Genomic DNA, 25,359 nt, shown 5'->3' on the forward strand with positions numbered 1-25,359 from the left:
ATAAATAGAAGCCAGTGCAGAGACTCAGATATACAAACAGAAGGATGAGAGAGTTAATGATAAGGGAAGGCTAATCTTTACGAGAATTGTGACCAAAATGCTTAAAAGGTTAACAAATCTGCATTCTTTTTCCAGCACTGGCCCTGAGATGAAAGACTGAGTTCTGTGCTGTTCAAGGCTACTAGTTTTGCCTGGGCTTTATGTGGCAGCTGTGTTCACACTGACACTCTTCTCAAATAAATGTTGTACTTGAGAAACGAAACAGAAATGTTTCTCTTCCCTTAGGTAAAACTGGAAGCTCAAGGAAGCAGTATCATTGTTTTTTCCTTGGAATCAAACACAATACATAGCAGACCGCTTAGGCTGACTTCACAGGCTTAAAAGATTGCTTTACTGGTGTTGGTGCTCCAGAAGTACTCTTTGTCATTTGTCAAATCAGAAGTGATACACTTACATGAAAGAGGATTTTTACTATGAGTTTGGTCTGTGCTGAGATTAAAATAGACAGAAACTTGCTTCAAAAGCCATCCAGACATGGCCCTGGTGTCCCTGCTTGAGATGGGGTTGGACCAGGCGACCTCCACAGGCCTCATCCCCCTTTGGCTGAGCGTGATACTGCGGTTCTGCCAGGCCTGCAGGGAAGGCCGCATGCTGTGGGCACCGCTGCCCTCTGGCGGGCGAGCGACTGTGTACATCTGGGTGAGGCATTGCTGAAAACACGGCGCTTGTGTGAGGCTATCCACAAAAAGGTAACAAGGGAGGTCAGACAAATTATCCTGTTTTCTGCTGTAAGAAAAATGCTTCTTTTTAAAAAAATTGTATTTGTTTTGTATATATGTATGTATCCTGAGTTTAGTGGTGACGGAAGAAAGGATAGAACAGGTGAAGAGAGGAACTCAGTGATGGAAAAAATGGCAGACCACATGCTTCTATTGCTTGCACTGATGGCAAAGCACCTATGATCTTGCTGTTGCCTTGCCTTTCTCCTCCCTTCCCACCCCATACAGCACCGGGCATGCCTCTCCACTCTATCTACTCACTTCCCTCTTACCATCTTTTCCTTGCTTGTGGCTGCAAAACTCTTGTTAGAGGAAAATTCAGTAGAACGATTATTGCAAAACAGACTTTGACATCTCTCATCCTTGTGCCTTTTTTGTACAGAGGACAAACAAAGCCAGTTAAGAAAACTTGCTCCAGCAGTGTACCACTAGACATTGAGTATCTTCCGCACTCCGGCAGTTCTTCCCCTTTACTCTTCCTGCTTTAAAAGTGCTAGGGTTGCTCACCAGTGGTGTCAGTAACTATGAAGTGGTTGCTTTCTAATTCCCTTAGTGGGGATACAAACACTGACTGAGCACAGGCAGAATCACCACTTCTTCCATAGCTACATAGAGTAGTTCCTGCAAAGGCTGTGGGGAATGCAATTTATTTTTTACTACATGAAATTGGAGCAGGTCCCTGCAGGTCCTCTGTCTTCAGCCCCACCAAATTTTCCAATGCAAAGTTTAAATGCTTACAGTGAGGATGAGCCAAAATTGACTTCATAACCTCAGTGCTACTTCCTTATGTATGCATATATAACAGAAGTTACTTTATATAGCTTCACATTGGCTTTCCCCTGAAGATCCCTATGACATTAAGTCCCTAAGACATTAAGCACATAGGGTTCAGCACCCAACTGATGATTTAAGAATTTTTCCTCCCACTTTTTCCAAAGGACACTTCTTTGGCTGACTGCACTAATTCTGCCTCTAGATCAGAATATCTTTCCCCCATGTCTTTTTCAGAATATTTGTTGCTGTAGTATTTTTAAGCAGAATCATACAGCTCTCCATATACTCAGAGCACAGCTAATTTTAGTTGCAGCTGTGAATTTCAACACTTCTGCAAACCAGATCACAAGGACACCACTTGGTCAACCAGAAAATGAGGAACATTCAATCAGTGACCACCTGTGAAAAATCTGGTTTAAGGAACAATGCAGTGAAGACAAGAGCAGCCTGGAAAGTTTTGGACAAAGTAGAGTGTCATCAAAAACACCAGTTCATGGAGCCCAGCAGGTTCAAAGTATTTCAGAATAAAGGAATTTTTACCAAATTGGAAGTGAGGTCTAGAAGGAACACAGCTTAGAATTCTGAAAGGGTTGTTGGGTATTGCCACTGGATGTGGCAGTCACTTGTTTCAAGGAAGTTCATCAAGACTGTTCCCCAGGACACAAAGATCTAGGAGGTGAGTAACCTTTCTGAACTAAGTCCAGAAGGGGAACTCATCTGTACACGGAGAGATCCTGCAGCTATCAGAGTGATTAATACTCATCAGGATCAGAGTCAGGATTTGTGGAACAGAAGCTAGTGAAAAAAAAGTTTTGGGGTAAATAGTTTTAAATCAGACTTGAAATAACTCCAGAATTAAAATAATAATTATAATATTAATAATAATCTGTGGAAAGTAAACATGGCTTTTCAGCTCTCACCGACAGAAAGGGAATACAGTTCTTATTTAAATAGGCCATCATAATTTCTTCTCTGACATGTTCTGCCTCATTTACCACTTCCTTCCAATATTTCTGAGAATTAGGCTGAGGCCTGTCTTAAAACACTTTCCATCAATATCCTGTTTTCCATGGGATGAAGTAAATATCTTCTATCTACTGAATGAAGCAGGGGGGGGTGGGGGTGGGACAGGAAAAAAAGCCAAAGAAACCTGGAGAGTGAGTGAATAAAAATTATTAGTTGGACACTCATTTTGCTTCAGTTTACATTCTTGAATTTCAGGTCATGTGTTAGCTGATGACTGCTAGCAGCTTGCTGTGCTTAATTGGAACCTGCACTATGCATTACGGAAATACTTGCTGGCACTACTGAAGCACACACTGAGGAATCTAAGTTTCAATTGCACTTAGGAAATGAACACTTCTTTCACCAACAGAACCCTTTCTGATCTCTGTTCCCTCAAGTCTGTCCTTTTGCTCCCCTAACATCTTCTGATTTCTTAGCACAGAATCACTCAGGCAAATGGATCATTTGTAACATCTGTTCAAAGTAGTATCAACACTGAATTCAGAAATTGCTCCAGGCTTTACCCATTCAGGTTTTGGAAATCTTTGGAACAGAAATTCCATGGCTTTTCAGGGCAACCTGCTTCAATGTCTGACTGTCCCCATGGTAATGATTTTTCCCTTATATCAAATTTGAACTTCTCAGTTTGATTTGAGCCCACTGTCTCTTCTGATACAACTGTAGACCTCTGAAAGGGTATGACTCTGTTTTCTTGACAACCTCTTAACAGGTGTTGTAAGGCTGCTATATGGACCCCCTTACCTCTTCTCTAGGCTGGGCAAACCCACTTTCCTTGGTCCCAAATTGTAGGGCAGATGTGTGCTCCACCCCAACCATCCCCTTGCCTTTCAGCAGACTCCCTTCAAGTTTCTCACCATCTTTCTTGTATTTGGGGTATAGTGTGCCAAAACTGGATGCAGTGTCCCAGATACACTCTGACATGTGCCAAAGAAAGAGAATAAACCCTTCCTATAATCTACTGGTTAATACAGTTGTGTATGCTGCTAGCCTTCATCACTGACGTGACTCATTATGGACTTATTTTTGGCATGCTTTCCTGCAAGGACTGTTGGCTCTTTTCCACAAAGCTGCCATCTTTGCCTAAATTCATTTAGTTACCAGGCTTTTCAGAGGCAGATCCTTTCATGCACTTACCTTTCTCTCCCATCACAAACAATTAAATCCTAATTATCTTGCCTCCAATTTCTTTACTCCAAATCCAAATATGGTTTGTTTCCCCCATCACCTCTAAGATCTATGCAATCTGCGATTCCATTAAATCCTTTCTACGTCAAATATTTAGCTTCCCTCTTCCCTGTGTTTGCATCATCTTCCTTCTCACTGCTGCCTGGACTGAGCTTCAGACACAACCTTAGATCTTACTAATGGTTCTAACCCAAAGACATAGCCAAGAGATGAAACTACTGTGAATTTTCCTCCCTTCACTGATAAAAATTCTGTGGAGACAGTATACTCTTTAAATGAGCAAGCATAAAATATTCTTCAAAAGCATACACCTTGGTCAAGTGTGAGTGCACAAGAAAGAAAAGAGGAAAGGAAGAAAAAACAACAACCCTGCTTCAAACAAAGAAAAACCCACATTACACATATTTCTTCTTTCAAAGCATTATCCTGACCTTTAATAAGAAAAAGTAGTCAAATAATTAAAAAGTAATCAAAATAATGCACTTTCCCTAATTTCATCTTTAGAACAGCAGAACTTTGGGTGTTGAAGTTGTCCAAGACAATTCAATCTAAGACATAAGCCAGAGATACAGTAGTATAAGCTTGGGACAGTTATTGGACAATTGAAATTAAGTTATTACTATTGCAGATGCTGAGCAATTTGAGAAATACTCATAGGCAGAAGAACCATGTGTGTGACTGCACATTACATAACATACGTGTTTTCATTTTAAGATTTCATGTTTCAGAGCAGCTACATATCTGTCAACTGTCCATCATTAACAAGGAAATCATAGAATATCCCAAGTTGGAAGAGACCCAACAAAAAATCTTAGAGTCCAGCTCCTGGCTCCTGGCACACAGCACCACCCAAAGTTCAAACCCTATGTCTGAGAGCGCTGTCCAAATGCTCCTTGAACTCTGGCAGCTTGGGGCCGTGCCCACTGCCCTCTGGTGAAGGATCTTTCCCTAACCCCCAACCTGATCCTCCCCTGACACAGCTCCATGCTGTTCCCTTGGATCCAGTCGCTGTCACCACAGAGTACAGAAGAGCTGCAGGCTTCCATGAGGCCTCCCCTCAGCCTCCTCTGCTCTGAGCTGAACACACTATACTATACCTAGTACTATAAGATTGTAAGCCTAAAAGGATGATACAATCGCACATTTCCATGAAAATGTACTGGAAACAAAACATTCAAGTCCCTTATGTTTGCAGTGATGCTGTTTATCACATGAGTAAATACCATATTACTTGTAGTTTGTGGCATTTGCAGAAATAAATGTTAAATGTCCTTAACAAGAGTGTACTATATGAATCAACTCGATAATTCTTATTATCTATCACACATTTAAATACCATTTATCAAATGCAAGAAGTTTCAGCAACTCCCACAGACTGAAACATAAATACGATTGTGGTTTGAATGTACTTTGTTATCTCATCTATCACCAGTTTGTTAGCAGAACCACCAGGAATTAGTTATTCTCCTTATCTTCCTGTTTTAGTCTGAAAATGCTGGTCTTTTAAAATTCAACCTTGTGCAGAGGCAGGTCAATTTTAAGAAGATAAGTTTTCTCACGAAGCCAGCAGAAAACTAACCCAACAACAAAACTGCCAGCTTTGTCAGTAGAAACGTCTGACCAGCCTGTTGACTAGCACTCTCTGTACACATGGGTGTTGTCATAGTTCACATTTTTTGGTGAAGAAACTTGAAGTTCAGTCCCATCCCACTGTAGGAAGGGAGCAGTTTTTGAAATCTTTCCTCTCAGAGTCATACCACACCCCACTTTTCAAAGTTCTGCACTGACCATGTCTGCTAGCAGCAGAAGGAAGAAGTACACTTACGAAAGGGGCAGTGATGACAACAGATTTTGCTTCACAGATTTTATGCCGTATGCTTAAAACACATATATAATAGATAACAAAATTGAAATATTTAAGATATTACTTTATTAAAATAAAGGATATTACTTTATTAAAATAATGTATCAAAGCTACATCTTACATGGTGCCAGTCTGCTGTGGTTCAGAATTGGCTTACATGAAGCATACACAAGCTTACTGAATCCTTAGGGAAAACTTACATACCAAAAGGTAATTTTGCACACTTAAACATCAAGTCTGAGGGAAAATAATAACTTTCTTTTTTTTTTTTTTTCATATAAACATTCAACACTAAAACCAAAAAGGATCTGATTCAGGATTCTGTGCACCTCTTTAATGTACTTCAGTAATAAGAGTCAGCTTGGTGCATACTAATAATTGTTTTATTTACATGCAGCATCACTCAAACTTTGGCTGAATTGAGGACTCCAGCAGAATATTTCAGAACTCTTTCTTGTAAACTTAGCATTGCAGTTACAAAATAATAATAATAATAAAATTCAGTTTTACCTCCAGGATACATAAATAAAGAACAAATATTTTTATATATTTGTATACAGAGGTCTTCCATACATTTTGAAAACTTAGTTAGGCCTCACAAAAATCCCAGTATGGTAACGCAATGCACATACCCTCGTTGCTGAAATGTCTTTTTGAAGCACAGAAGAGTTGAATTAATTCTTTCATTAGTTCACCATAGTCCATAACTCTTAGCTTCAAATCTGTTTTATTGATTTTCTATCACAATAAGAACTCAATCAAATCAGTCGGCACTATTTATAAAAACAGTCAAGGATACTGCAATATACAAAGCAACTTTTCTTTACTTGGATTTTTCTTTTTTACAGTATTCCTTAGCATGGATAATAGCAAAAGCAAGAGAAATAAACCAAATATGTATGCAGCAGTATTTCCATTGGATAAGCTGTCCAAAAGAAGACAAGATACTATACCTAAGTGCCAAAGGCTCATATATGTGTGTATATGCTTTCATATATATATATACTGCACATATATATTTATACACACAGAACACACACACATATAAGTGCAGAAACTATGAAGTGAGAAATCCAATTTGTCCTACTATACCATGCCTAATTTCATTGTGTTTCTTTCTACGTCTGCTTTGTTTACGTGTAGGTATGCACATACTCCCTGAAGATTGAGCTGTCAAAGCATCTTATATATCCTGTTCCCAGTAAAACTCAATTAGTAAATACGAATAGATTTTAGCAATGGCCTTTTCTCCTCAGGGAAGAAGCAACGCAGTGCCTACCATTCCACATACTTATGAGAATTTGCTTCATTATCCTGTGCTTTTAGACTTTTTTCCTTCCCAAAACAAATCTCTATGTCAAACTAAGAAACAAACAACAAAGAGAAACAGAAACTAGCTGACACCACTATTTTGTGATGAGGAATATACTGTTTCATTATCCTTCCCTGTATTTTCTGCTTCAGTTTTTTTTTTGTTTGTTTGGGTTTTTTTTGTTTTTTTTTTTTTGTTTTGTTTTGTTTTGTTTTTTGGTTGGTTTGTTTTGGTGAAGCAAAGCAAAGTAAGACACACTTGTGCTTTAGTTTTCCATTTCTGGATAAAAACAGAATGGCCCTGTTCATGCTTTACTTTGTGGTCAACTCCTTTGATTTGCTTCACAGAAATTATTTCAAAGCCAAAAAAACATGCCCTTACAGCTGTTGTTTAGAGTCTCCCATTGTGTAAAATAAATTGTCTTTCTGGTAATCACATGACATTTTTATCTCAAAAGTACGTCTGGTCTACTTCCTGTTTTGGGTTTGCTTGTTAGACCAAAGAATAGGTTTCAGAAGCTGATGGTGGAAGGAGAGAGACTGAATTGGCAGTTGTAGTAGAATTCAATTTCTTTTTTCTTTGACAAATGCCTTGGAAGTAGAAAATTCCACTAAGCGTAATAACAGAAATAAAGGGCTTCAGAGGAGTCTAACTGCACCAAAAAAAGTACCATCTCCATCCAAGGATATTTTAGCTCTTCTTCGTGGTATTGTAAGTTGAAGTTCATCCCCTTCTTCTAATTTTGCAATGCCTGGCAAAAGATTTGAAACATTTTTTAGTTAATATTCCACAGACATTATTTTCTTAAAATTTGTTCAAAATGTCACTGCATATTTTCAAACAAATCTAAGCATGGCTTGTTACTTGCAGCAAGTGTTTTGTTTTGTCTTTAAGCACAACCTCGCAAAGTTCAGACCACCCAAATCTGACACTTGACAGCCTCTGTGGAGCTGGATCCACCTTCCTTTCCTTTGCAGTTCCATTCTGTACTGAGCACATCACAGTTCACTTAAGCAAACACTGCAAAAAAAATCACATAACTGCAGTGGGCTCAGATTGCTTGTCTTGTGGTGATGTGACAGTCAAGGTCAGCACTGGGCATTGCTGGTCTGAGACCACTCTGTTCCCACGCTTATGGAGGAGATTTCATCAGCTTTACCAACCAAGTGAAGTTAGCAGACATCAGGTGACCCAATGCAACTGCAGAACACAGAAGTCTATTTCCTTCAAGCCACACATCAGCTGATGTGATAACTGAAAGCACCTAGCTTTCATGTTGCAGCCACTGAACTGAGAGCAAAAGTGATTTCTGCATCAAGACATGCTCAACAGCATGAAATGCTGCAGTGAGATTTGGTTTTCCAGGTAAAAGGAAGTGGTGGGAGTTTGGGAAGCAGGAATCATGAAGTGGCAGGATGGAGTAGAGATCCTAGTTAAGAAAGAAGCGGTGGAGGTGGGGAGCATAATGCAAGGGTGAGACAAAACGATACATGAAATTGAAAGTAGTTGTGATGTCCAAATATGTGGATGGAGGGGCATGAAGTTTGGACAGCTGCAATTTCTGAGAGGGAAAAAAAAATTCCTCCCCAGTCCCATTTGTTTAGTGCCATCCAGCTGCCAACTGTTACTCCTGTTACCAAATGTCACCCACGTTTTACGTAAGGCATTGAAAAAAAAAAGATGGCTTCTATCAGAGATCTTACTAGAAAATAACAAAGCTGAAAATCCCCTTGCATTAAATATTTTCTGGGTCTTCTTTTGTGGTATTTCTGATTAGTGCAGTCAAAAGTCTCTTTATAGAAATTAACTCTTTTTCATCTAACCAAATAATAAAACTGCAGTAGTCATTATTAGGAGTAGAGATTTAAGCTGATAATGAACATTCTTGAGAAGCCCACAGTGAGGGGTGTAAAAATTGGGTGGCTAAAACTCAAGTGTGACTGGAGCAGAACACAGCTCCTAAATATTTCACTGGCATACTCAAATGAAGAATTCAATACCTATGTTAAACTCAGTTTTCTTCTAGGACAGCATGTACTCCTTCTGTCTGCTTCAGGCATTCAGGTATGAAAGCACCAAAGTATCCAACCATTTTATAAGGTAAATGGAGAGGGGGATTGCTGAGATCACGTAATTAGACAGATAAAGTCCAACTGTTGAGGCTTTGTATAAAGCCATACTTTCTGAAAGTATTCTGCAGTTTTGCGATTGACTGGTTCCATGAATGTGGTTCATTTTCTTTATAATTTCCACAATCCTTAATCACCCAGCACTGCAGATTCCATTTAATACAGTTTATTTGAAAACAACAAAAAGAAAAATTTAGATGTTTACCAGCAGTATAGCAAGAATTATTCGGATAAGACTGTGGCATATTTTGGATGCAACGAAATAATGTCACCAAGCTGAGATCATCACCAAACACGTGGGCTTTCTTCCTCTGTATTAGATGTCCCATAGCAAATGTTGTATCAGTATATAAAACCTACAGGATGAAGAGGTACAGACTTCAAACATATTGTATGGAGACATAAAAATCCTTAAAAAACCAGATCCTGAAGCAAATTGAGCTTTCTTACCTGGCCATATATGAAAAAATATCCTGTTTCTTTGATCACTATTTTATTTCCCTGTTCTTCCAGAGCTGTTCCACGCTTAAAGCTCAGAAGCCAAGGGACAATGCTTGAATCATCTAAAAGAAACAAGAATTTTGGAGTAATAAGAAAACAAAACAAAAAACAACCCACAAAATCACTTCCCTAGTTTTCATCTGCCAAAAGTTAATAAAGCTGACTTTTAGTTAAGACTTCCAGTCTCACTCACTGGATTTCCCCCTTGAAAGAGGATATTTGCAAGAACTGTCCACATGCAGAGACTGCATTATTTTATTTTATTAATTTATTTTTAAATCAGGCCAGATAACTCATTTACTGCTTTGAAGCTAGCTAAAATAGGGCAAAGAGCTAAAACATGGAAAAGTTAGTTTTCAACCATGGAATATATTCCTACCTTTCTGTTGGATGTCACTTTTGCTGTCAGCAATCAATTGCAAGCAGGCCTGCAGCACTGCAAAGTGAAAGCATACAAATCATTTGTAGAATTCAGCAAACTTTTGAACTACTTAAAAAAAAAAAGGGTGAACACACACACACACACACACAAAATCTTAGTCTCAGCAACGATTTGAAAACAGAATCTTTCTACTGATTTCAAGGTAGATCTTACTCAAACATGCCAGAACAAAATTCATACTGCAATGTGTACTTCTTTCAGAGAACATGCAGTTAAGCATGAGCCCCAGATACTACCATGAATTATACTCGCTTGTTTTTGGTCCTAATATAGTTTACAAATGCAGCACTAAGTCAAATGAGGTAGGAACCATCAGATCAATTAGCTCTGTTAATTTTCTATGCAAAAGCTCAAAAAACCCCAACCCTGCCAGCTATGACAGATACCAGACTTTCTAATGATATTTACTATGTTACTTAAATTAGTTTCCTGCCATGGATTCGGTAAAACGTCAGTGACATACATTGGCTACAGAGTAATTTCAAAAATAGCAAACGTAAGCTCTCAAAATCCATGTAGATGTACTTTCAGAGTATTTTTCAGGAAACCACAGTCCTTCATCTTGTACACTAAGAGGGAGAGTACAGAGATGACTGGTAGTAAATAAATACACGCATAACGAATGCCTTAGCATGTGACAAAAAATGATGCATTACTCAGAACTGTAGAGGCTGGAGATGCTAAAGAGTAAATAGGAGTTTGATCAGAAAAAAAAAATAAATTCTGTGGTATTTTGAAATAAAAACTCCAAAGTGATACAAAGATCTTTTTAAAAAAAATCTGCTAACCATCTCTGTCAGTGAACAGGATAAAGGAGAAATGGATAGAGTAGATTTTCATGAAATATCTGCTTGCAGAGGTATTCTGAAAGCCAGAAAACAAAGTTGTCATATTTACTACACTATTCAGTAACCAATACTGAGTCAAAAGAAGAAAATTCTGCATTAGAATGCTGAGTCTCCATTTTTGCTTGCCTCTATTTTTTCTCCAAGTAAAACTGCTACAGGCCAGATTCAGACGCTCTTGCTGTAAAGGGCAGTGCCCTACTCCATGGGATCACATTTCTACACCTGTCAGTGGCACCCCTGTGCCAAACCACGTGCCCATCAGCACCCACCTCTCACCGCACTGCATGGAATGACAGGGTTGGAGAAGAAAGCAGCCTCCTGCACATACCTCAGTCTCCTTTCAAGGGGGCTGTCAGCAAATACCAGAGGAGGGCTAGGTGCTGAACAGCACGTCATTGGCACCGACAGACAGTGGGAAAAGATTCAAGTCTGGGAATGCTTCAAAGTCTCAAGAGCCAAAGAACTCTAACTGAGCCTTACTGTCATTAACAGGAGCACTATCCTGCAAACTTCCATCCTGGAAATCAGTCAGTACTTCCTATAAGATGCCAAAAAATCTGTGGATTTTCAAAACAATAATTTAAAGGTGTCTAAATTCATAGAATCATGGAATGGCCCAGGTTGAAAAGGACCTCAAAGACCATCTAGTTTCAACCACCCTGCTGTGTGTAGCGTTGCCAACCACTAGACCAGGCTGCCCAGAGCCACGTCCAGCCTGGCCTTGAATGCCTCCAGGGATTCCCTGCCTTTTGACAAGAAAAGAAAACTAAGTCAACAACAATAACAAAAAAGTCTTATACTTCATTAATTTTAATTAAGCTTCCAAACAAAAACAAAATATGATTTTCTGGAATTGCACAACAAAGCACATCAAGCAATTTATTTCACAAGGTATTCATTTACTCCCCTTTGGAACAAAGTACCTTCCTAGTGAAAGTAATATGCAGGCTCCTTACTGTTTCAGCAATCCAAATCAAAAATTTCACTCCCGGTTTCAAGGGAACTCATCAGTGTTGCCACTGGAATTTCCAGTAATCAAACAAGAGAGTAAACTAGATTTGTAATCTAGATTGGTGTTCATGTCATTGCAGCACTGAAATACTAGTCATCATTCTTGAAAACTGCCACGCAGTAATTGAGATCAGCAAGTTCAGTACAGCCTGAGAACTTTTTCATATATTTTAAAACGCTTAACAGTTCTGCTGCATTCTGCACATATCTGACGTCTTCTCTCTCATGACAGCGACAGGGTCCGAGGGAACGGCATGGAGCTGTCAGGGGAGGGGCAGCTGGGGGCTAGGGAAAAGTTCTGCACCAGAGGGCGGTGGGCATGGAACAGGCTGCCCAGGGCAGTGGACGTGGCCCTGAGTGCCAGCGTTCAAGGAGCATTTGCACAGCGCTCTCAGACACAGGGTTTGGATTTTGGGTGGTGCTGTGTGCAGCTGGGAGTTGGACTCCATGATCCCTGTGGGTCTCCTCCTACTCAGGACAGTCTATGATATCAAATCTATATATACTCCCCCCAAAACCATCTTTTCTGTTAGTGTGTACAGACTCCACAGTCTCCAAGGTTCAACAGAACAAAGTAAATTTGTTTGTCAGGAAGAAATAGGGATATAGAAATTTCATTTATGACAATAAAGAAAACAGAAACCAGCACAGCGACCATTTTATCTAAAGCCACAGAAAGGAAAATAATATCCTAAAAACTATTTGGGGGATTTAACAACAACATGCTTTAAAAACAATTGCTCAGAAGCCACTACTAACACATAACTATTTCCAATCATAGATACAAATACTTCACTTTGACTTCAGTGGAACTATACATGTGCTTAAAGTTAAATAATTCACTGAAACAAATTCAAAGCAAACAAGTTTACCACTTATTGAACAGAAAACATGGATATACAAAGTTTATTTTCTGGAGAAGGTAATAGGAATTTTCAGTAAAAATACTGATATTGTTAAGAAATGCTAAAAATTTCATTCCTAGAAATACCCAAATCTTACCTGAAGTACAATATAAAAAATACATACATGACCAAATATGTCTTGAATATTTACTATCACTGCGGAGCTGAGTAAATAAAAAACTCAACCTGAAAGTCCTTCACTTCAGTGTAGATGAAACCTGAACATCAGTTTTGTAGTCTAAAGTATTTGGGGATAGTTAATAATTTAAGCAGAAAACATTAGTAAAATCCTTCAAAAAATGTATTAAAAAAATGTTAAATGAGCATCACTTGGAGGACTCACTGTACAAAACAATGTGTACCTAGAACAATATGAGGTCAGTGTGCCCTGACCTCTTCTGATTTCAGACAGAAGTTTTGCTTTGATGAGAATTTTTTTCTTGTGATGTAAACTGCGCTGCGGTGTGTGGGTGGGAGAAGAACATTTCAGAATCTTCTTCCATGAACAAAACGACCAATTCTGAAGAAGTTAATACCTCCAGATGCCCTTATAAACCACAGCTAGCACATGAAGGGATGTGTTCTCCACCATTTGAGCAATGTAACCACAACTCTGAAAAAAAAAAAAAACCAGCTAGCTTTTGTAAAAGGATAAGAACTGAGCTTTCTGCATAACTGCATAATTTAAGACCTGATATCTGTAAGGACAAATCCCCCCTCCCATGCAAGTTTTTGAATCGTTATCTTCCGTAACCTCCAGAAAAAACCTGCAAGTGTGCTATATGCAGACTTGCTCAAAAAATTTTAAGCTTCAGTATCTGAGGCCTGACAAATCCACCTCAAGTTTTGCTGAAACAAAAAATAATTAAAAAAAATCTGAACTTTAAAAAACAGACCTGCTTGTTTAGGTTCCTTCTTTGGTCATGATCTGTTCTCTGTAGACTTCCTGAAACATGCTTAAATTCTAGATAATTTAATTTATAAATGATATGCATGTTCTTGGATGATGTGCAGCTTTTCTTCCCTTCATTCCTTTCATTTCTTATCGTTAGATATCTTCCTTTTCTTTTTGCCTGTGCAGGTTTATAGGCTAGTTTATTTGTTACTTTTTTATTAAGAAGTCTTTATGCGTCATTAATCATGGATTACATCAACCCCTGCATACAAATTGCTTGGTCACAGTAACAGATATGACCCAGATCTAACAAATCTCTTTGAAGTATTGGTAGCATTATTTTGATCTTAATGGAATCATCAGTAACACGTTAGAATCAGTGTAATGAGGAATAATTTACTAACATTCAAGAACAGCTTATATAGATCTCTATAATGCAGTATAAAGTAGGATATTACTTAAAAAAATATTCTGTGTATTTTAGATTGCATAATACACAGCACTGATTCATTCATTCAGTAAACGGAATCCTTCAAGTAAAATTGCAAGCACTGAGTAAGGTCATTTTCTACCCTTTCACATTGAAGCGTACTTCCTTTAGAGTTAGCCTGTTGTCAGCAGAAACTAAAAAGAATAACATGTCTTTCAAGAAGTAAGCTTTTAAAAATATATATATTAAAAAATGAAAAGAGAGAACTCTTGTATTTCCCCTCTTCAAACAGTAAAATAAGAAGTAATTTGAGTATTTGGTGAGGGAATTTCGTGCAACATTTTTTTAAAACTAGTAAGAAAAGGTTAGCTTTTCTGACTTCAATATCTCTGAAATCAAGTTCCACTCATAAAAGTTCATGCTATCCCTCTGTCATGGAGACCTATCATGTCGCTGGAGGCAATCAAGGCCTGGTTGGATAGGCCCTGGGCAGCCTGATCTGGTGGGAGATGTCCCTGCCAACGGTGGGGGGTTGGAACCGGGTGGGCTTTCCTGTCCTTTCCAACCTAAATCATTCTGTGATTCCATGATTCTATAAAACAACACACAGAGTCAAACTGGTTCTAACCAGAAAACGTACCACTCTGCTGATGGAAGTATACCAATTTGCCAATAAGGCAACTGTACCAAGAACAATGGCAAAGGTGATGCCTTCTCACAGCTTATACTCTATGCTTTTATGACATTAGTTGTTCTGTGTGAACACAAGTGACATGGGAGAAGAATTTGAGAGCTGCTAGTGAAAAATTGCCAAGTCACAGCACTGGGTTGTCCTTCATTGCTTTGTGGACTTTGGATTTCTCTTCAGTTCCTTCCATACACACAACCATACTGTTTGAGATGGATAACCTCATTATACTGAAGTAAACAACCACAGGTGCCCTGATCTGATCAAACCAGAACTTTTCCTGAATTTGAGTTTACCGAAGACCTGATGCTCACCTTCCTAGCTGACCACGGGAATCAGAACACGCAGTGATGATCAGAACAAAGCATCTAAAGAGTGTGAGAATTAAATTTTGTACTCTGAACTCCCTAATGTAATGAGACCTGTATCTTGATCCTGGACTGAAGAACTTAAACATCTCAGAGACAGCATGCTGGCAAGGCAATCAGTAATTGTGACAAGGATAACAGGAGAGGTTTCTGTTCCAGCTTTCCTCTACAGGAAAAATTTAGAAGAAGACAGGCAAAAAAGAATAAGTATCTCTGTTCCTAAGTGTCCTGGTATGACATCTGCTAGAAGTGGTTAGATGATCTATCTATCTGTGTATTAATAACCACCCCCCCCCAGTATCTCCCACTCATTGTATCAAAAACTCTTGTTCTAGCTGCTGTGTGGCTTCATTTGGAACTGATGCTTAAAACCCATTTCTTCAACATACTTGTGCTGGAAATTTTCTCGAGACACAAAATGTACCGATACTGATGACTGATGCTTTTATGCATGAACACAGACTAACATCTAGCCTGTAAAAATATGGAAGAACAGCATTGCATTGGATCTATTTTTGTTCAGTTGTCATTTTAATTAAAATTACATAACAGTGGCCACGAATTATAAGTGGAAGATTTGTAAAATAATTCTTTTTCTTCTGTATTTATACAAAGTAAGATAATTGTATTAGGAAACAGTTTTGCAGTAGATCAGTCTATATTGGTTTCCCTTTCAAATAAATGTTTATATTCTGCACTGTTATCCATATACATTAATTTGAAAGCTTAATTAGAAGCTCAGATGAAGAAAGATATGTGGATATATTCAGAGGTGACTGCCTGGGGAGAAGAAATTTAAGCCTGCCAGAAGCAGAGCGAGGAGCCCAAAAGACTCCTCTCCCCCATGCACTCTCAAATAGCAGTAAGAATAAAGATGAAAGCTGCTGTGAAGGGAACTGAATGACTGAATAACTTGCAGAGTGCTGATGCCTGTAACATTCACTTAAAAGAAGACAAGCCTCCTTATGTTTGGTGGTAGTTGTGATTTAGGTATAAAAGATCACTAGTTTTTATTTGGGAGACATTAGGGTGGGGAGAGCAGGGAAGCTCTATGACTACCACAGTAATAAACAAGCTTCAAGAAAAATGTTTGAAGCAATCTTGTCTTCAGTCTTATTTGTGAAACCACTGTTAACCAAGACCCTGAACCAAAGATTACTAACATAATAGCATAAATTGCATATAAGCCTATGGATTTTGGGTCATGTCCTAAATGAATATTCTCTTCTGAGAGACTTGGAGGTAAACAGAGTGATTATGCTATAGAACTTAAATTTCACTTAGCTCTCTGAATCCTAACTGAAATACATTTGACATTAATTAATCAAAACCACATTTTAAGCAAACTATGATTTAGTCTTTAGCCACAAATTATTTCATTTTCCCTTAATCAGTAATTTAAGATACCAGCTTCCATCAGTCAAAACAATCTAAAAGTATCTAAGGAGTCTGAACTGATTTAGCAACTCAGGAACATTTTTACTCATACTCAGTGTAATTAGAGTATGCAAACTGTTATGTTTAAATTCAGTATTTCATTTTATCATACATCAATGTATTTGGAAAGAGAAAAAAAGAAAAGGAATTGTATTCCCGAAGAAAACAATTGTATCCTATTAAATATATCAACATTATAATAGACATCAGAGGTGTTTTATAGAGCACAGTATTCGATATTTGTTACAACATCTTTTAAAAATGCCACAGTATTAGCCTTATTGCATGGGCATGCCTTTATTAGTTTTGCTAATTATATTAATAGATGCCTTTATGCAGAAATAATGCTAATCTTCTGAATTATTTGTAGTCTGCCTTTTCAGACAGGTATAAGCTAGCCTTTCTCTTTGAAAGTTCCTACTTCCCTAAAGCCAGGGAGCTTTGTTGCTACTTCTCTCTTTTAGGATGAGTATGTTTTCCCAGAAAAATGACTTGACAATTTTTAATAATAGCTTTCCTTCTTTAATGTTCACCAGAGAGAAACAAGCTAAGCATTACCCTGAACTGAGAACGATGTGTTTAGAATCAAGCAACTTCCAACATGAAAAAATTCAAGTTGCCATACTCAACTCTACTGCTGATCATTGAGAAATACTTTAGTTACAAGAACTGGAAACCAGTGTTCAAAATTCAACCTGCAGACAGCAGGAATATCTGGTACCTTGAACAGTATGGTAATTAGTAAGCAAATGCTGTTCACAGCATTATTTAATAATAACTGTATTTATAATTTTGTAATTATAATAAGCTTTGAGAGCAGTACTCAGCTTACAGGATGAGATATGAGCCAAGCATTGCTGGTTGTCTCGAGAAAGCAACCAGCTGCAGCATCCCATTCCACTCTGCCCAGTGCTATTTACCTGTTTCTTCTGCATGGACAGTAGACCTTCTCCCCCTGTTTCTGCTCCCGTCCCAGATTTCCTTTTGGAAACTTTCGGCTGGGCTAGGGCCAGGCAGCCTGTTCTCCTAGCAGGGACAGACAGCAGTCAGTGAGAGCAGCCCATCTCCTGCAGGTTCATCCCCTGCAGCCATCACGCGAGCTTACCTGCCTGGCGCCAGCTGCAGACACTTGCAGGAAGGAAGAAACAGGGGCACCTGCTTTCTTGTCACCAGGGGACACAGGTGGCTGCTCTAGCGGAGACCTTGCCCGGACCCTGTAGATCAGCTCACTGCGCAGAGCTTCTAGCTCTGTTTTCAGGGTGATAGCATGGTAAAGAGACACTGCTGCAAGACAAGAGGACAGGAGCATTGCAAGCCACAGGAATGTGACAGAAAAGAGTCCCGTGGTGCCTGAAGCAGCACCGGGGGGGCCAGAGGGAGAGGAGGCGGTATCCTTCTGCTGGATGACGTGCACACAGTCCACGGATTTCATCGCTGCTCTTTCCTCACTAAAGCCAGAGAGAGAGTTCAGCTGTCCCCTTCCGAGGTGCAATCCATGTTACCCGTTGCTCTGTGAAACTAAGGGCATCCAGAATAAGTGAACAAAACGCCCAGATCATTTCCTGTCATATGAAGCCGTTGATACAACCATTAAACCTAATGTACAGAATGAACATCTGATTCAGTCTCCGTTTAGCTTTCTCCTTTCTGTGCTGCATTCTGGCAATGAGTACTTTCTGATGAGCTGCTTGCTCAGTCTGCCTTCCTCCTTTCATTTTCAGCTATTTATTTTTGTGGCAACTCGCTTTCACCATTTCCCATTATCTTTAAATTTAGGCATGACCGGTACCAGGGTATTTAAAACCTTATCTAGAAGTGCAGAAACAACGTAAGGTTTCCTTGAAGCATATCTCTGAGTGCTACTTAAAAGAGATAAGCATATGACATTATGTATGCCTGTAAGTATAAGCATATATATATAATACATATGTATGCATACATATCTGAAGTGACTGTAAGCCTACAGAAGGGGCAACCTATTGAAATATCAATTTTTGTGTTTTCCCAAACACAATGGTGAAAAATATTCTCAGGTATGAATAACAAATTACTGGTCTCTCAAGTGTATGAAGTGGCAGAGTCTGCAGTCCAAGTCACGATGCGCTTGGAAAGGGATGACTTCTAATCAACGTCATCTGATCAATGAGACTCCACTGTAGAATTCAAGGACCTGCACTGATGCAAATGGGAACACAGAATGAGGGAGAGGAGGCCTAGAAAAAAGCAGAAAACTAGAAAATGAAAAGGAATAAGAGAGGGAAAAGAAGAATAGGGAGAAAGAAGAACCAATGGGTGTAGAAGGAAAATAATGTTTAGAGAATTTCAAAAAGGGAACTTTAAACAAGCATGCTAAAGTTTTTCAGGTGAATGCTTTGTGTCAGGCCTCAGTTAATATCTTTTTAAGATTTTACTGATCCTTCCGTCTTACACCCTTCATTAGGAATTATTTTCTTCTACTAAAATATCCCAAACATGTTCGTATGCTTTTTGTATTGTCTTTTCCCCAAAAAATAAAATTTTACTCCTTCATTAAGGGTTTCAGTGATCTGGACCAAGAAAAAAGATAAAAAAAAAATCACAGGACTAAGATCAACAGGTCACCCCCCATTGCAAACTACAATTTTTGGGCACATAAGTAAACTTTAACTGCATGAGAAAGAGAGAGCTTTTACAGGTCCGTTCAAATACTGAGCAAGTGAGTTGCAGCTTCTGACCCTACCTGTCAGAACAGTTCAGATCAAGCCAATACTGTTGGGAAGGAGAAAGAAGGATCAGAAATAAAGTAAAAAATAATGTACCCTCTCCTACATCTGTTTCTTAAGACTGTGGGAAATTGGTGTCATTAAAAGATTTATCACTCATTGCAATCCAAGGTACTGTTTTCCTTGCTTTGCCACCTCTAACAACTATCCAATGCCCTGCATGGACAAGTCATTAATTTCCTAAAAGCAGAGAAAAAAAAATGCATACCCCATACCTTGACACTCTTCTAGAAGGCACCTACATACCTTGAAAAGCAATACAGAAACTGGTATACGGTGGAATAAGAGCAGAATACCACACTGTACCCTGTCTGTATCTGTTTTCAAGGCTAAGGTGTAAATGGGACTGCATTTTGAAGGAAATTTAAGATGCATTAAGGAAGGTTTTTGGAACATAATCAGCAGTTATTAAAACTAAACAGATGTGCCTTGAAGAATCACCAGACATCAGAATGTTACCATTCTATTACTGTGTTCCAAAAATAAAGACAGCCAGAAAAGGCACGCTATATAAGAAAATGAAACGAAGTGAGAAAATGAAAGTCATAACTAGCTATCCAGGAATACTGGGTAACAATTGGCCAGTGAGGTCTCTGTGGTCATTAACATACAAGAAAATAGCTGACAGATATATAATTAGCATCAATCTCATTACTTCTGCAGAAAATAGGCTGTTTCCAGCTTCCACATCTTTAAATAGGTTCACTGTTGAGGCTGACAAAATAATTGCAGTGACACGGAGGTCTCCTGTAAGACATCTGGCTTTGGCTTGCTTATCATTCTGACTGATGAGAGCTTCAAAGGGGAGAGGAGGAAAATCAGAACAACCCACAAATGGGAAATTCTTAATTCAACAGGTGTTTCTATTCAAGTATCAAAGGGATCAGTCTGGTTTTGACGGCATGCTGTTCTAGAGTTTCAGAAGCATTTAAGTGATTAGAAGGAACATACAATTGTTGATGAATTTTGCCATGACAGAAATGCAGTGAAACAATATATAATGACAATGAGAGATCAGTTGTGGGAGAAAAAATAGCAGAAACTGCCTGTATATATATACATAGTTGTACAACTTACATTTTATCACAGTAAAGTGAAGCTTCAGTAAATTAGACCACGAAAGACATCAAAACAACATCTCAGAAAGCTGAGTTTAGAAAACAAACAAGCATGCTGGCTTCAGGGCCTAGCGCGTGGACTTCACATACAGGTGGTGCCTTGGGGCTGGGCCCTGTCGCAGCACAGCACAGCAGGCCTCACCCTTGCCTTAAAGCAATGCCAGTAAGGTTAACAGAGGTGCAGTTTCTTCAGTTCCTTAAGCTATGGTATGACTAAAGGAGAGTGATCAGGTTAGGCTGCCATTAGGAGATGTTAGAGGGTGTTGACTCCCTCTGAACATGAGCTTTTAGTAGGATTTCCTTGCTGAAACAGAAGTGGAGCACTTGGATATATATACTGGAGCAAAATACTGTGCTAAAATAAGAGGCAGTAGTAACCGTGCTTTAACTAATCTGCATTGCCAAAACTTAACAGTGAAGATGGGTCAGAATGAAAATCCAGGATGACTATACACGTGAGAATGAACTTATCATGGACAGGGCATTCACTCCATGGTTAGCAACCTGTTTCTAGTGCCTGTTTTTCATCAAAGCTCTTCTGCAAAAGTTTGTGCCATGTTAACTGTTTTGGCTCAGGATGCATGCGCTAAAACCTTATGGCAACAAGTGGCCACCTCAAGCTCAGTTCAAAGCACCTTTTTTCCAAACTATTTCCAGAAAATAAAACGCCACTGCATTAAGATGCAGTAGTCTAGTCCTGGCCATATAACACTGGAAGTAAATAGGATTAAATCTTTAAAATAAAGCTATTCTGAAAATACGGTCTATTCTACATGCACAGTATGACTGATTCATGCACAGAGTAATCCAACCATCCAACCAAAAACCAATCCATTTAGTGCCACCTTAGTCCAAATAATGAGCTATGTTAAACAAAGGTTGACTAGGTAAGACACTTTTCTAATTTTGCCAAGGAAAATTATTAAGAAATGGATTAGCTGGTATAAAAATTTTACTGAACCTAGACATTTACTGTTGAGAAAAAGAGCATAATATAAAATCATAAAGGTTGGAAAAGGTTCTAAGATCATCTAGTTCAATCATCCACCTACCACCTTAGTACCTCATCTACACATTTCTTGAGGGTATAAGTCAAACTAAGAAGGGGAAAAAATAATAATATATTTTTAAAAAAATGTTACCACTGAAGATTATTAATGGTGAGGGTGGCTTGCTAGAGGTTAAGGTGGGATCTTTAACAAAATCAAGACTGGTTAGACTTCTGAGATATTACAGCTGAAACAAACTATAATTTCTGCAAGCAGCTGAATTCTTTCATTTCCGTTGCACAGGGTATCTGATTAAAAGGTCAAGATGGGCTCCGCTAACCTGAAAATATGTAAAACATCATCACTACATCTGCGGGGAACCAAAGTAGAGATAGTGAGCAATCACACAGGAAATTTGTGGTTGAACCAGAAACTGAACCCTTGATTTCCTGAAATCCAGCAATGTACTTTAACCACAAAATGCATCTTCTGCTTTGAGAGGGAGGAAAATCTGATAATGAAGTTTAAAGTAAAAAAGAGAAGCAGATGATTTTAATAAGAAGATCTGGATTTAAAAAAAAAAAAGGCTTACTGAAGAAATGTAATAATTTACTTAAACACAAATGCTCTGATTTTAAGAGGGAGGTCGTGCAGATGCTACAACATAGAGATCCAGCCAATATCAACGATCATATTAAGAGTAAATTTCCAGTGGCAAAGGTCCAATATACTTCTGAAACAGCCACAAAACAGAACTGGTCCCTGTGGCTATTGCAAAAAGAGACAAACTACAGTAGCTTGCCATACTACACAAGACAGCACTGAGCAGATAGAACACAGAATAAGCAAAGCTTATGCATTTCAAGTCCTTTCATGGAGAAAAGGGCCAAACTATTGTGGAGAAGATTAGAATAAATCCTGTAGGACAGTTTTCTGCTGTTTACAGTTATCTGCACTAAGATGGTTCATAAACAGCATTCTGAAACAGCACACATTCTCTTCAAGGACACTTACTAAGTTCCTATTACCCAGGATTTACACGTGGCTGAGTACTTACACTCTATTAAAGCTTAGGAAACTACTGAATACATTACAAGTAGAGGATGTGTTATACAAATGTTTTAAATCTTATCTGATATATTAACAGTTAAAAGAAAAAAAACAGCCACATGAGAATTTTCTGAAACAAGAATATTCTTTTGTCTTTGCCTCCTAGGACAATACAAGTACCTCCACACATTTCAGATATGCCATACTTGATTTGTGCCTCACCTAAGACTATTTTTCTACACATCTAGACAATTTAGATTCAAATCTTGCATGTAGACTACACAAAACAAATATACAACTGACTTGCAAGCATCATTACTATTTTTACATGGTTATTACAGTGCTTTCAAAGAGGATAGGAAAGGTCACAGGAAGGAAAAGCAATTCTTATAGGTGTCTTGAAAAGTATGCAACAGAATAAAAAGAAATATAATAAAATCAAGTACATAATTAAAAAAAAACCCACAAAATTATATACTGCAGCACCTTAATGCCAGCTTCCTCCTCACCCACTCCCCCCATGACGCTATAGTAATTCCTTCTTACTGCACGGAGGAAAAGGAGCTCTGTCATACAGCTGTAGCTCCCTTGTCTTGTAGCCTCACTGGTTTGGGTAACCAGCAACACGGAGTGTTTCTCCACCTCTTTGACACTATGCGACTTGACAGATTTTACACAGATGGGCTAGAAATGCATCTGTATGGCAGCAAAGTAAACAAAAAGCCATGGCCCTTCACATGGGAATGGCTGCTCTTCTGCTGATGAAGTTTGTGGACCTTTGATAGAGGGCACAGGATGGGAATCCAAATACTTTCAAATCACAGTATTATTTCTCAATAGCTGTATCTATTTGCTACACTGTTCCTGAATCCTCAAGGACTGAAAGGGACACTATTCTGCCTGACCTTTTACTTTGCCTTTTTGTAAATAATTACCCCACTCCAGACGTAAGCATAATGTAGAACAGCTGTAGAACTTCCTTTCTTTCCATCTTCAAGCAGCAAAATCTGCTTCCTAGCTGCTTGTCAAAACTAGCAGCAACATCTCTCTGGAACTTGGTCTATGAATGCAGTTACATTTTATGCCAGCAACTATGCCTTTGCAGTGTAGCATTTCAGCTCATCACTTAAGACAATTAAATATATTTGACACTATTATGAGTGAAACCAAGCTCTGTAATGCATTAAAAACAAGACTGCTCTTATTCTGCATTATTTTCAGAGGAAGGAAAATTGCCGTTCTTCAGGACAGAGGAGAGTTATTCTGTCCCCACTCAAGTGGAACCATAACAAATGAATCACACTAATGTTTTCAGCACACTTCCAGAAAATATTCAGTTTACTTTCTTTGTCTACTTACAGAAAGAGAACTCAGTAAAAAGTCTAAAACTAAGACCTTGAAAAGGGTCCAGCAAAGGATTTAATGCTCAGGCACATTCATTACCTTAGGAGCAAGTGGTTCAGTATTTTCCCAAGACGTTACCTATGCATGGTCTTGTCAAGTCCACTGCCTTTGGTTTAAGCTTCACTTCTGGCACCTCAGTTCTGATGTTCATAGGCCTTTATGAACTTTTATAATGATTTAAGCAGTCCTTGCAAATTCTGAGGAATTCAAATACTGCCATTTTCTCTAGATGATAAAAGGGCCTACACACATCTACTAATCAAATCAATATAGCTTCACTTACAAACAAGTAACTTCACGAGGCATTCCAGGATACAGGTTTTGTTGCTTTATGTAACCCATCTGCTTAACAATTTTCAAATAAGAAAAATCAAGTGCAAGACCTGTATTCTTCAGAATAGCACTGCTCAAGCAAGGTTTAGCGACAGTTCACAAGACATCAAACTGCTTTTCACTTGAGAAGGGTACTGTTCACACGAAGTAGCCAAATCTGAGTTGCAGTAGGTCCTGAGAAAGTAGTAATTGCTTCAGTCTGAGTATTCCATGGTAACTACATGTGCTAACTATAAGCCTGCTAGTGGACCGTTAACAAATTTAAAATTGACGTTTAAAATATGAACAGTAATGGGTGGTAAAATTAGTCAAAAACACAATGAAAAATATTTCCTAGGCGACATGTTCAGACCAGCACTCAGTTCTCCAGATAAAAGAGAAGTTCTGAAAGGCAGGTGATAGAAAGTCATGGAGGGCTACCATCAGTTTTTCTTACTAATGCTTTGTGAAAGCAAGAATGTGGCAAAGCTTAGAAACGGACAGTTAATTTAGCTTTTTTTTTTTTTCCCTGGCTGTAATGACTTTCCACAAATGCCACCTCTAACAACACAGATGACTATTTAATGTGCTCTGGTTTGTTTTGTTAGTAACTGAAAATGATACCCTGACCAGGCATACAAAATTACCCTGTACTCATAGTGAAGACAGGTCACAAACTAGAACAAGACATCAACAGCACTTTTAATGTATCAATTTATTGCATATGTCAGTACATAAAAATAGAAAAGTGGTTTTTGTAAAATTAATTTTATTGTAAAAACCAGACTAGAATGAGAATGTAAAACTCTGCCACAATTAGCACATATACAATAACATTTATGCTTTGTCTACAAAACTTAAGAATACTTTAATAAGACATTTTTCCATTAAATATACATTAAAGAAAAATCAAATAGAAAGCTTGAATCATTTATTCAATGACTATTCCTGAATTCAAAATGTGTTATTTATAACTTGAATATGCTTTCTCTAACTACACTTCTACAGGATTCTACTCTAAATTATACAAGCAGGATGGCATCGTTAATTATTCTCAATGGGATACACCAGGCTGATCCCACCAGTGCAGGAGGCACTGCTTTTGTATTTAGCAGATATGCCCTTGGGAA

At 38.4% G+C, this 25,359-nt stretch overlaps 1 protein-coding gene across 2 annotated transcripts; it reads right to left on the minus strand.

Moving 5' to 3' along the window:
* TNFSF13B (TNF superfamily member 13b) lies at window positions 5,689-23,384 on the minus strand. 2 transcript variants are annotated; one of them, XM_021415573.1, is made up of 7 exons: window positions 23,060-23,384; window positions 17,700-18,112; window positions 17,515-17,620; window positions 9,950-10,006; window positions 9,520-9,632; window positions 9,275-9,425; window positions 5,689-7,691 (listed from the first exon to the last, which is right to left on the minus strand). In XM_021415573.1, the coding sequence occupies exons 2-7, from the start codon at window positions 18,024-18,026 to the stop codon at window positions 7,579-7,581; spliced, it is 867 nt and encodes a 288-aa protein (XP_021271248.1). In that variant the 5' UTR covers window positions 18,027-18,112; window positions 23,060-23,384; the 3' UTR covers window positions 5,689-7,578. The 2 variants fall into 2 exon arrangements, with proteins under 2 accessions (XP_021271248.1, XP_021271239.1); XM_021415564.1 differs by having other exon boundaries at window positions 23,000-23,384.

Source organism: Numida meleagris, chromosome 1 (genome assembly GCF_002078875.1).
Source record: "Numida meleagris isolate 19003 breed g44 Domestic line chromosome 1, NumMel1.0, whole genome shotgun sequence".
NCBI classification, from domain to species: domain Eukaryota; kingdom Metazoa; phylum Chordata; class Aves; order Galliformes; family Numididae; genus Numida; species Numida meleagris.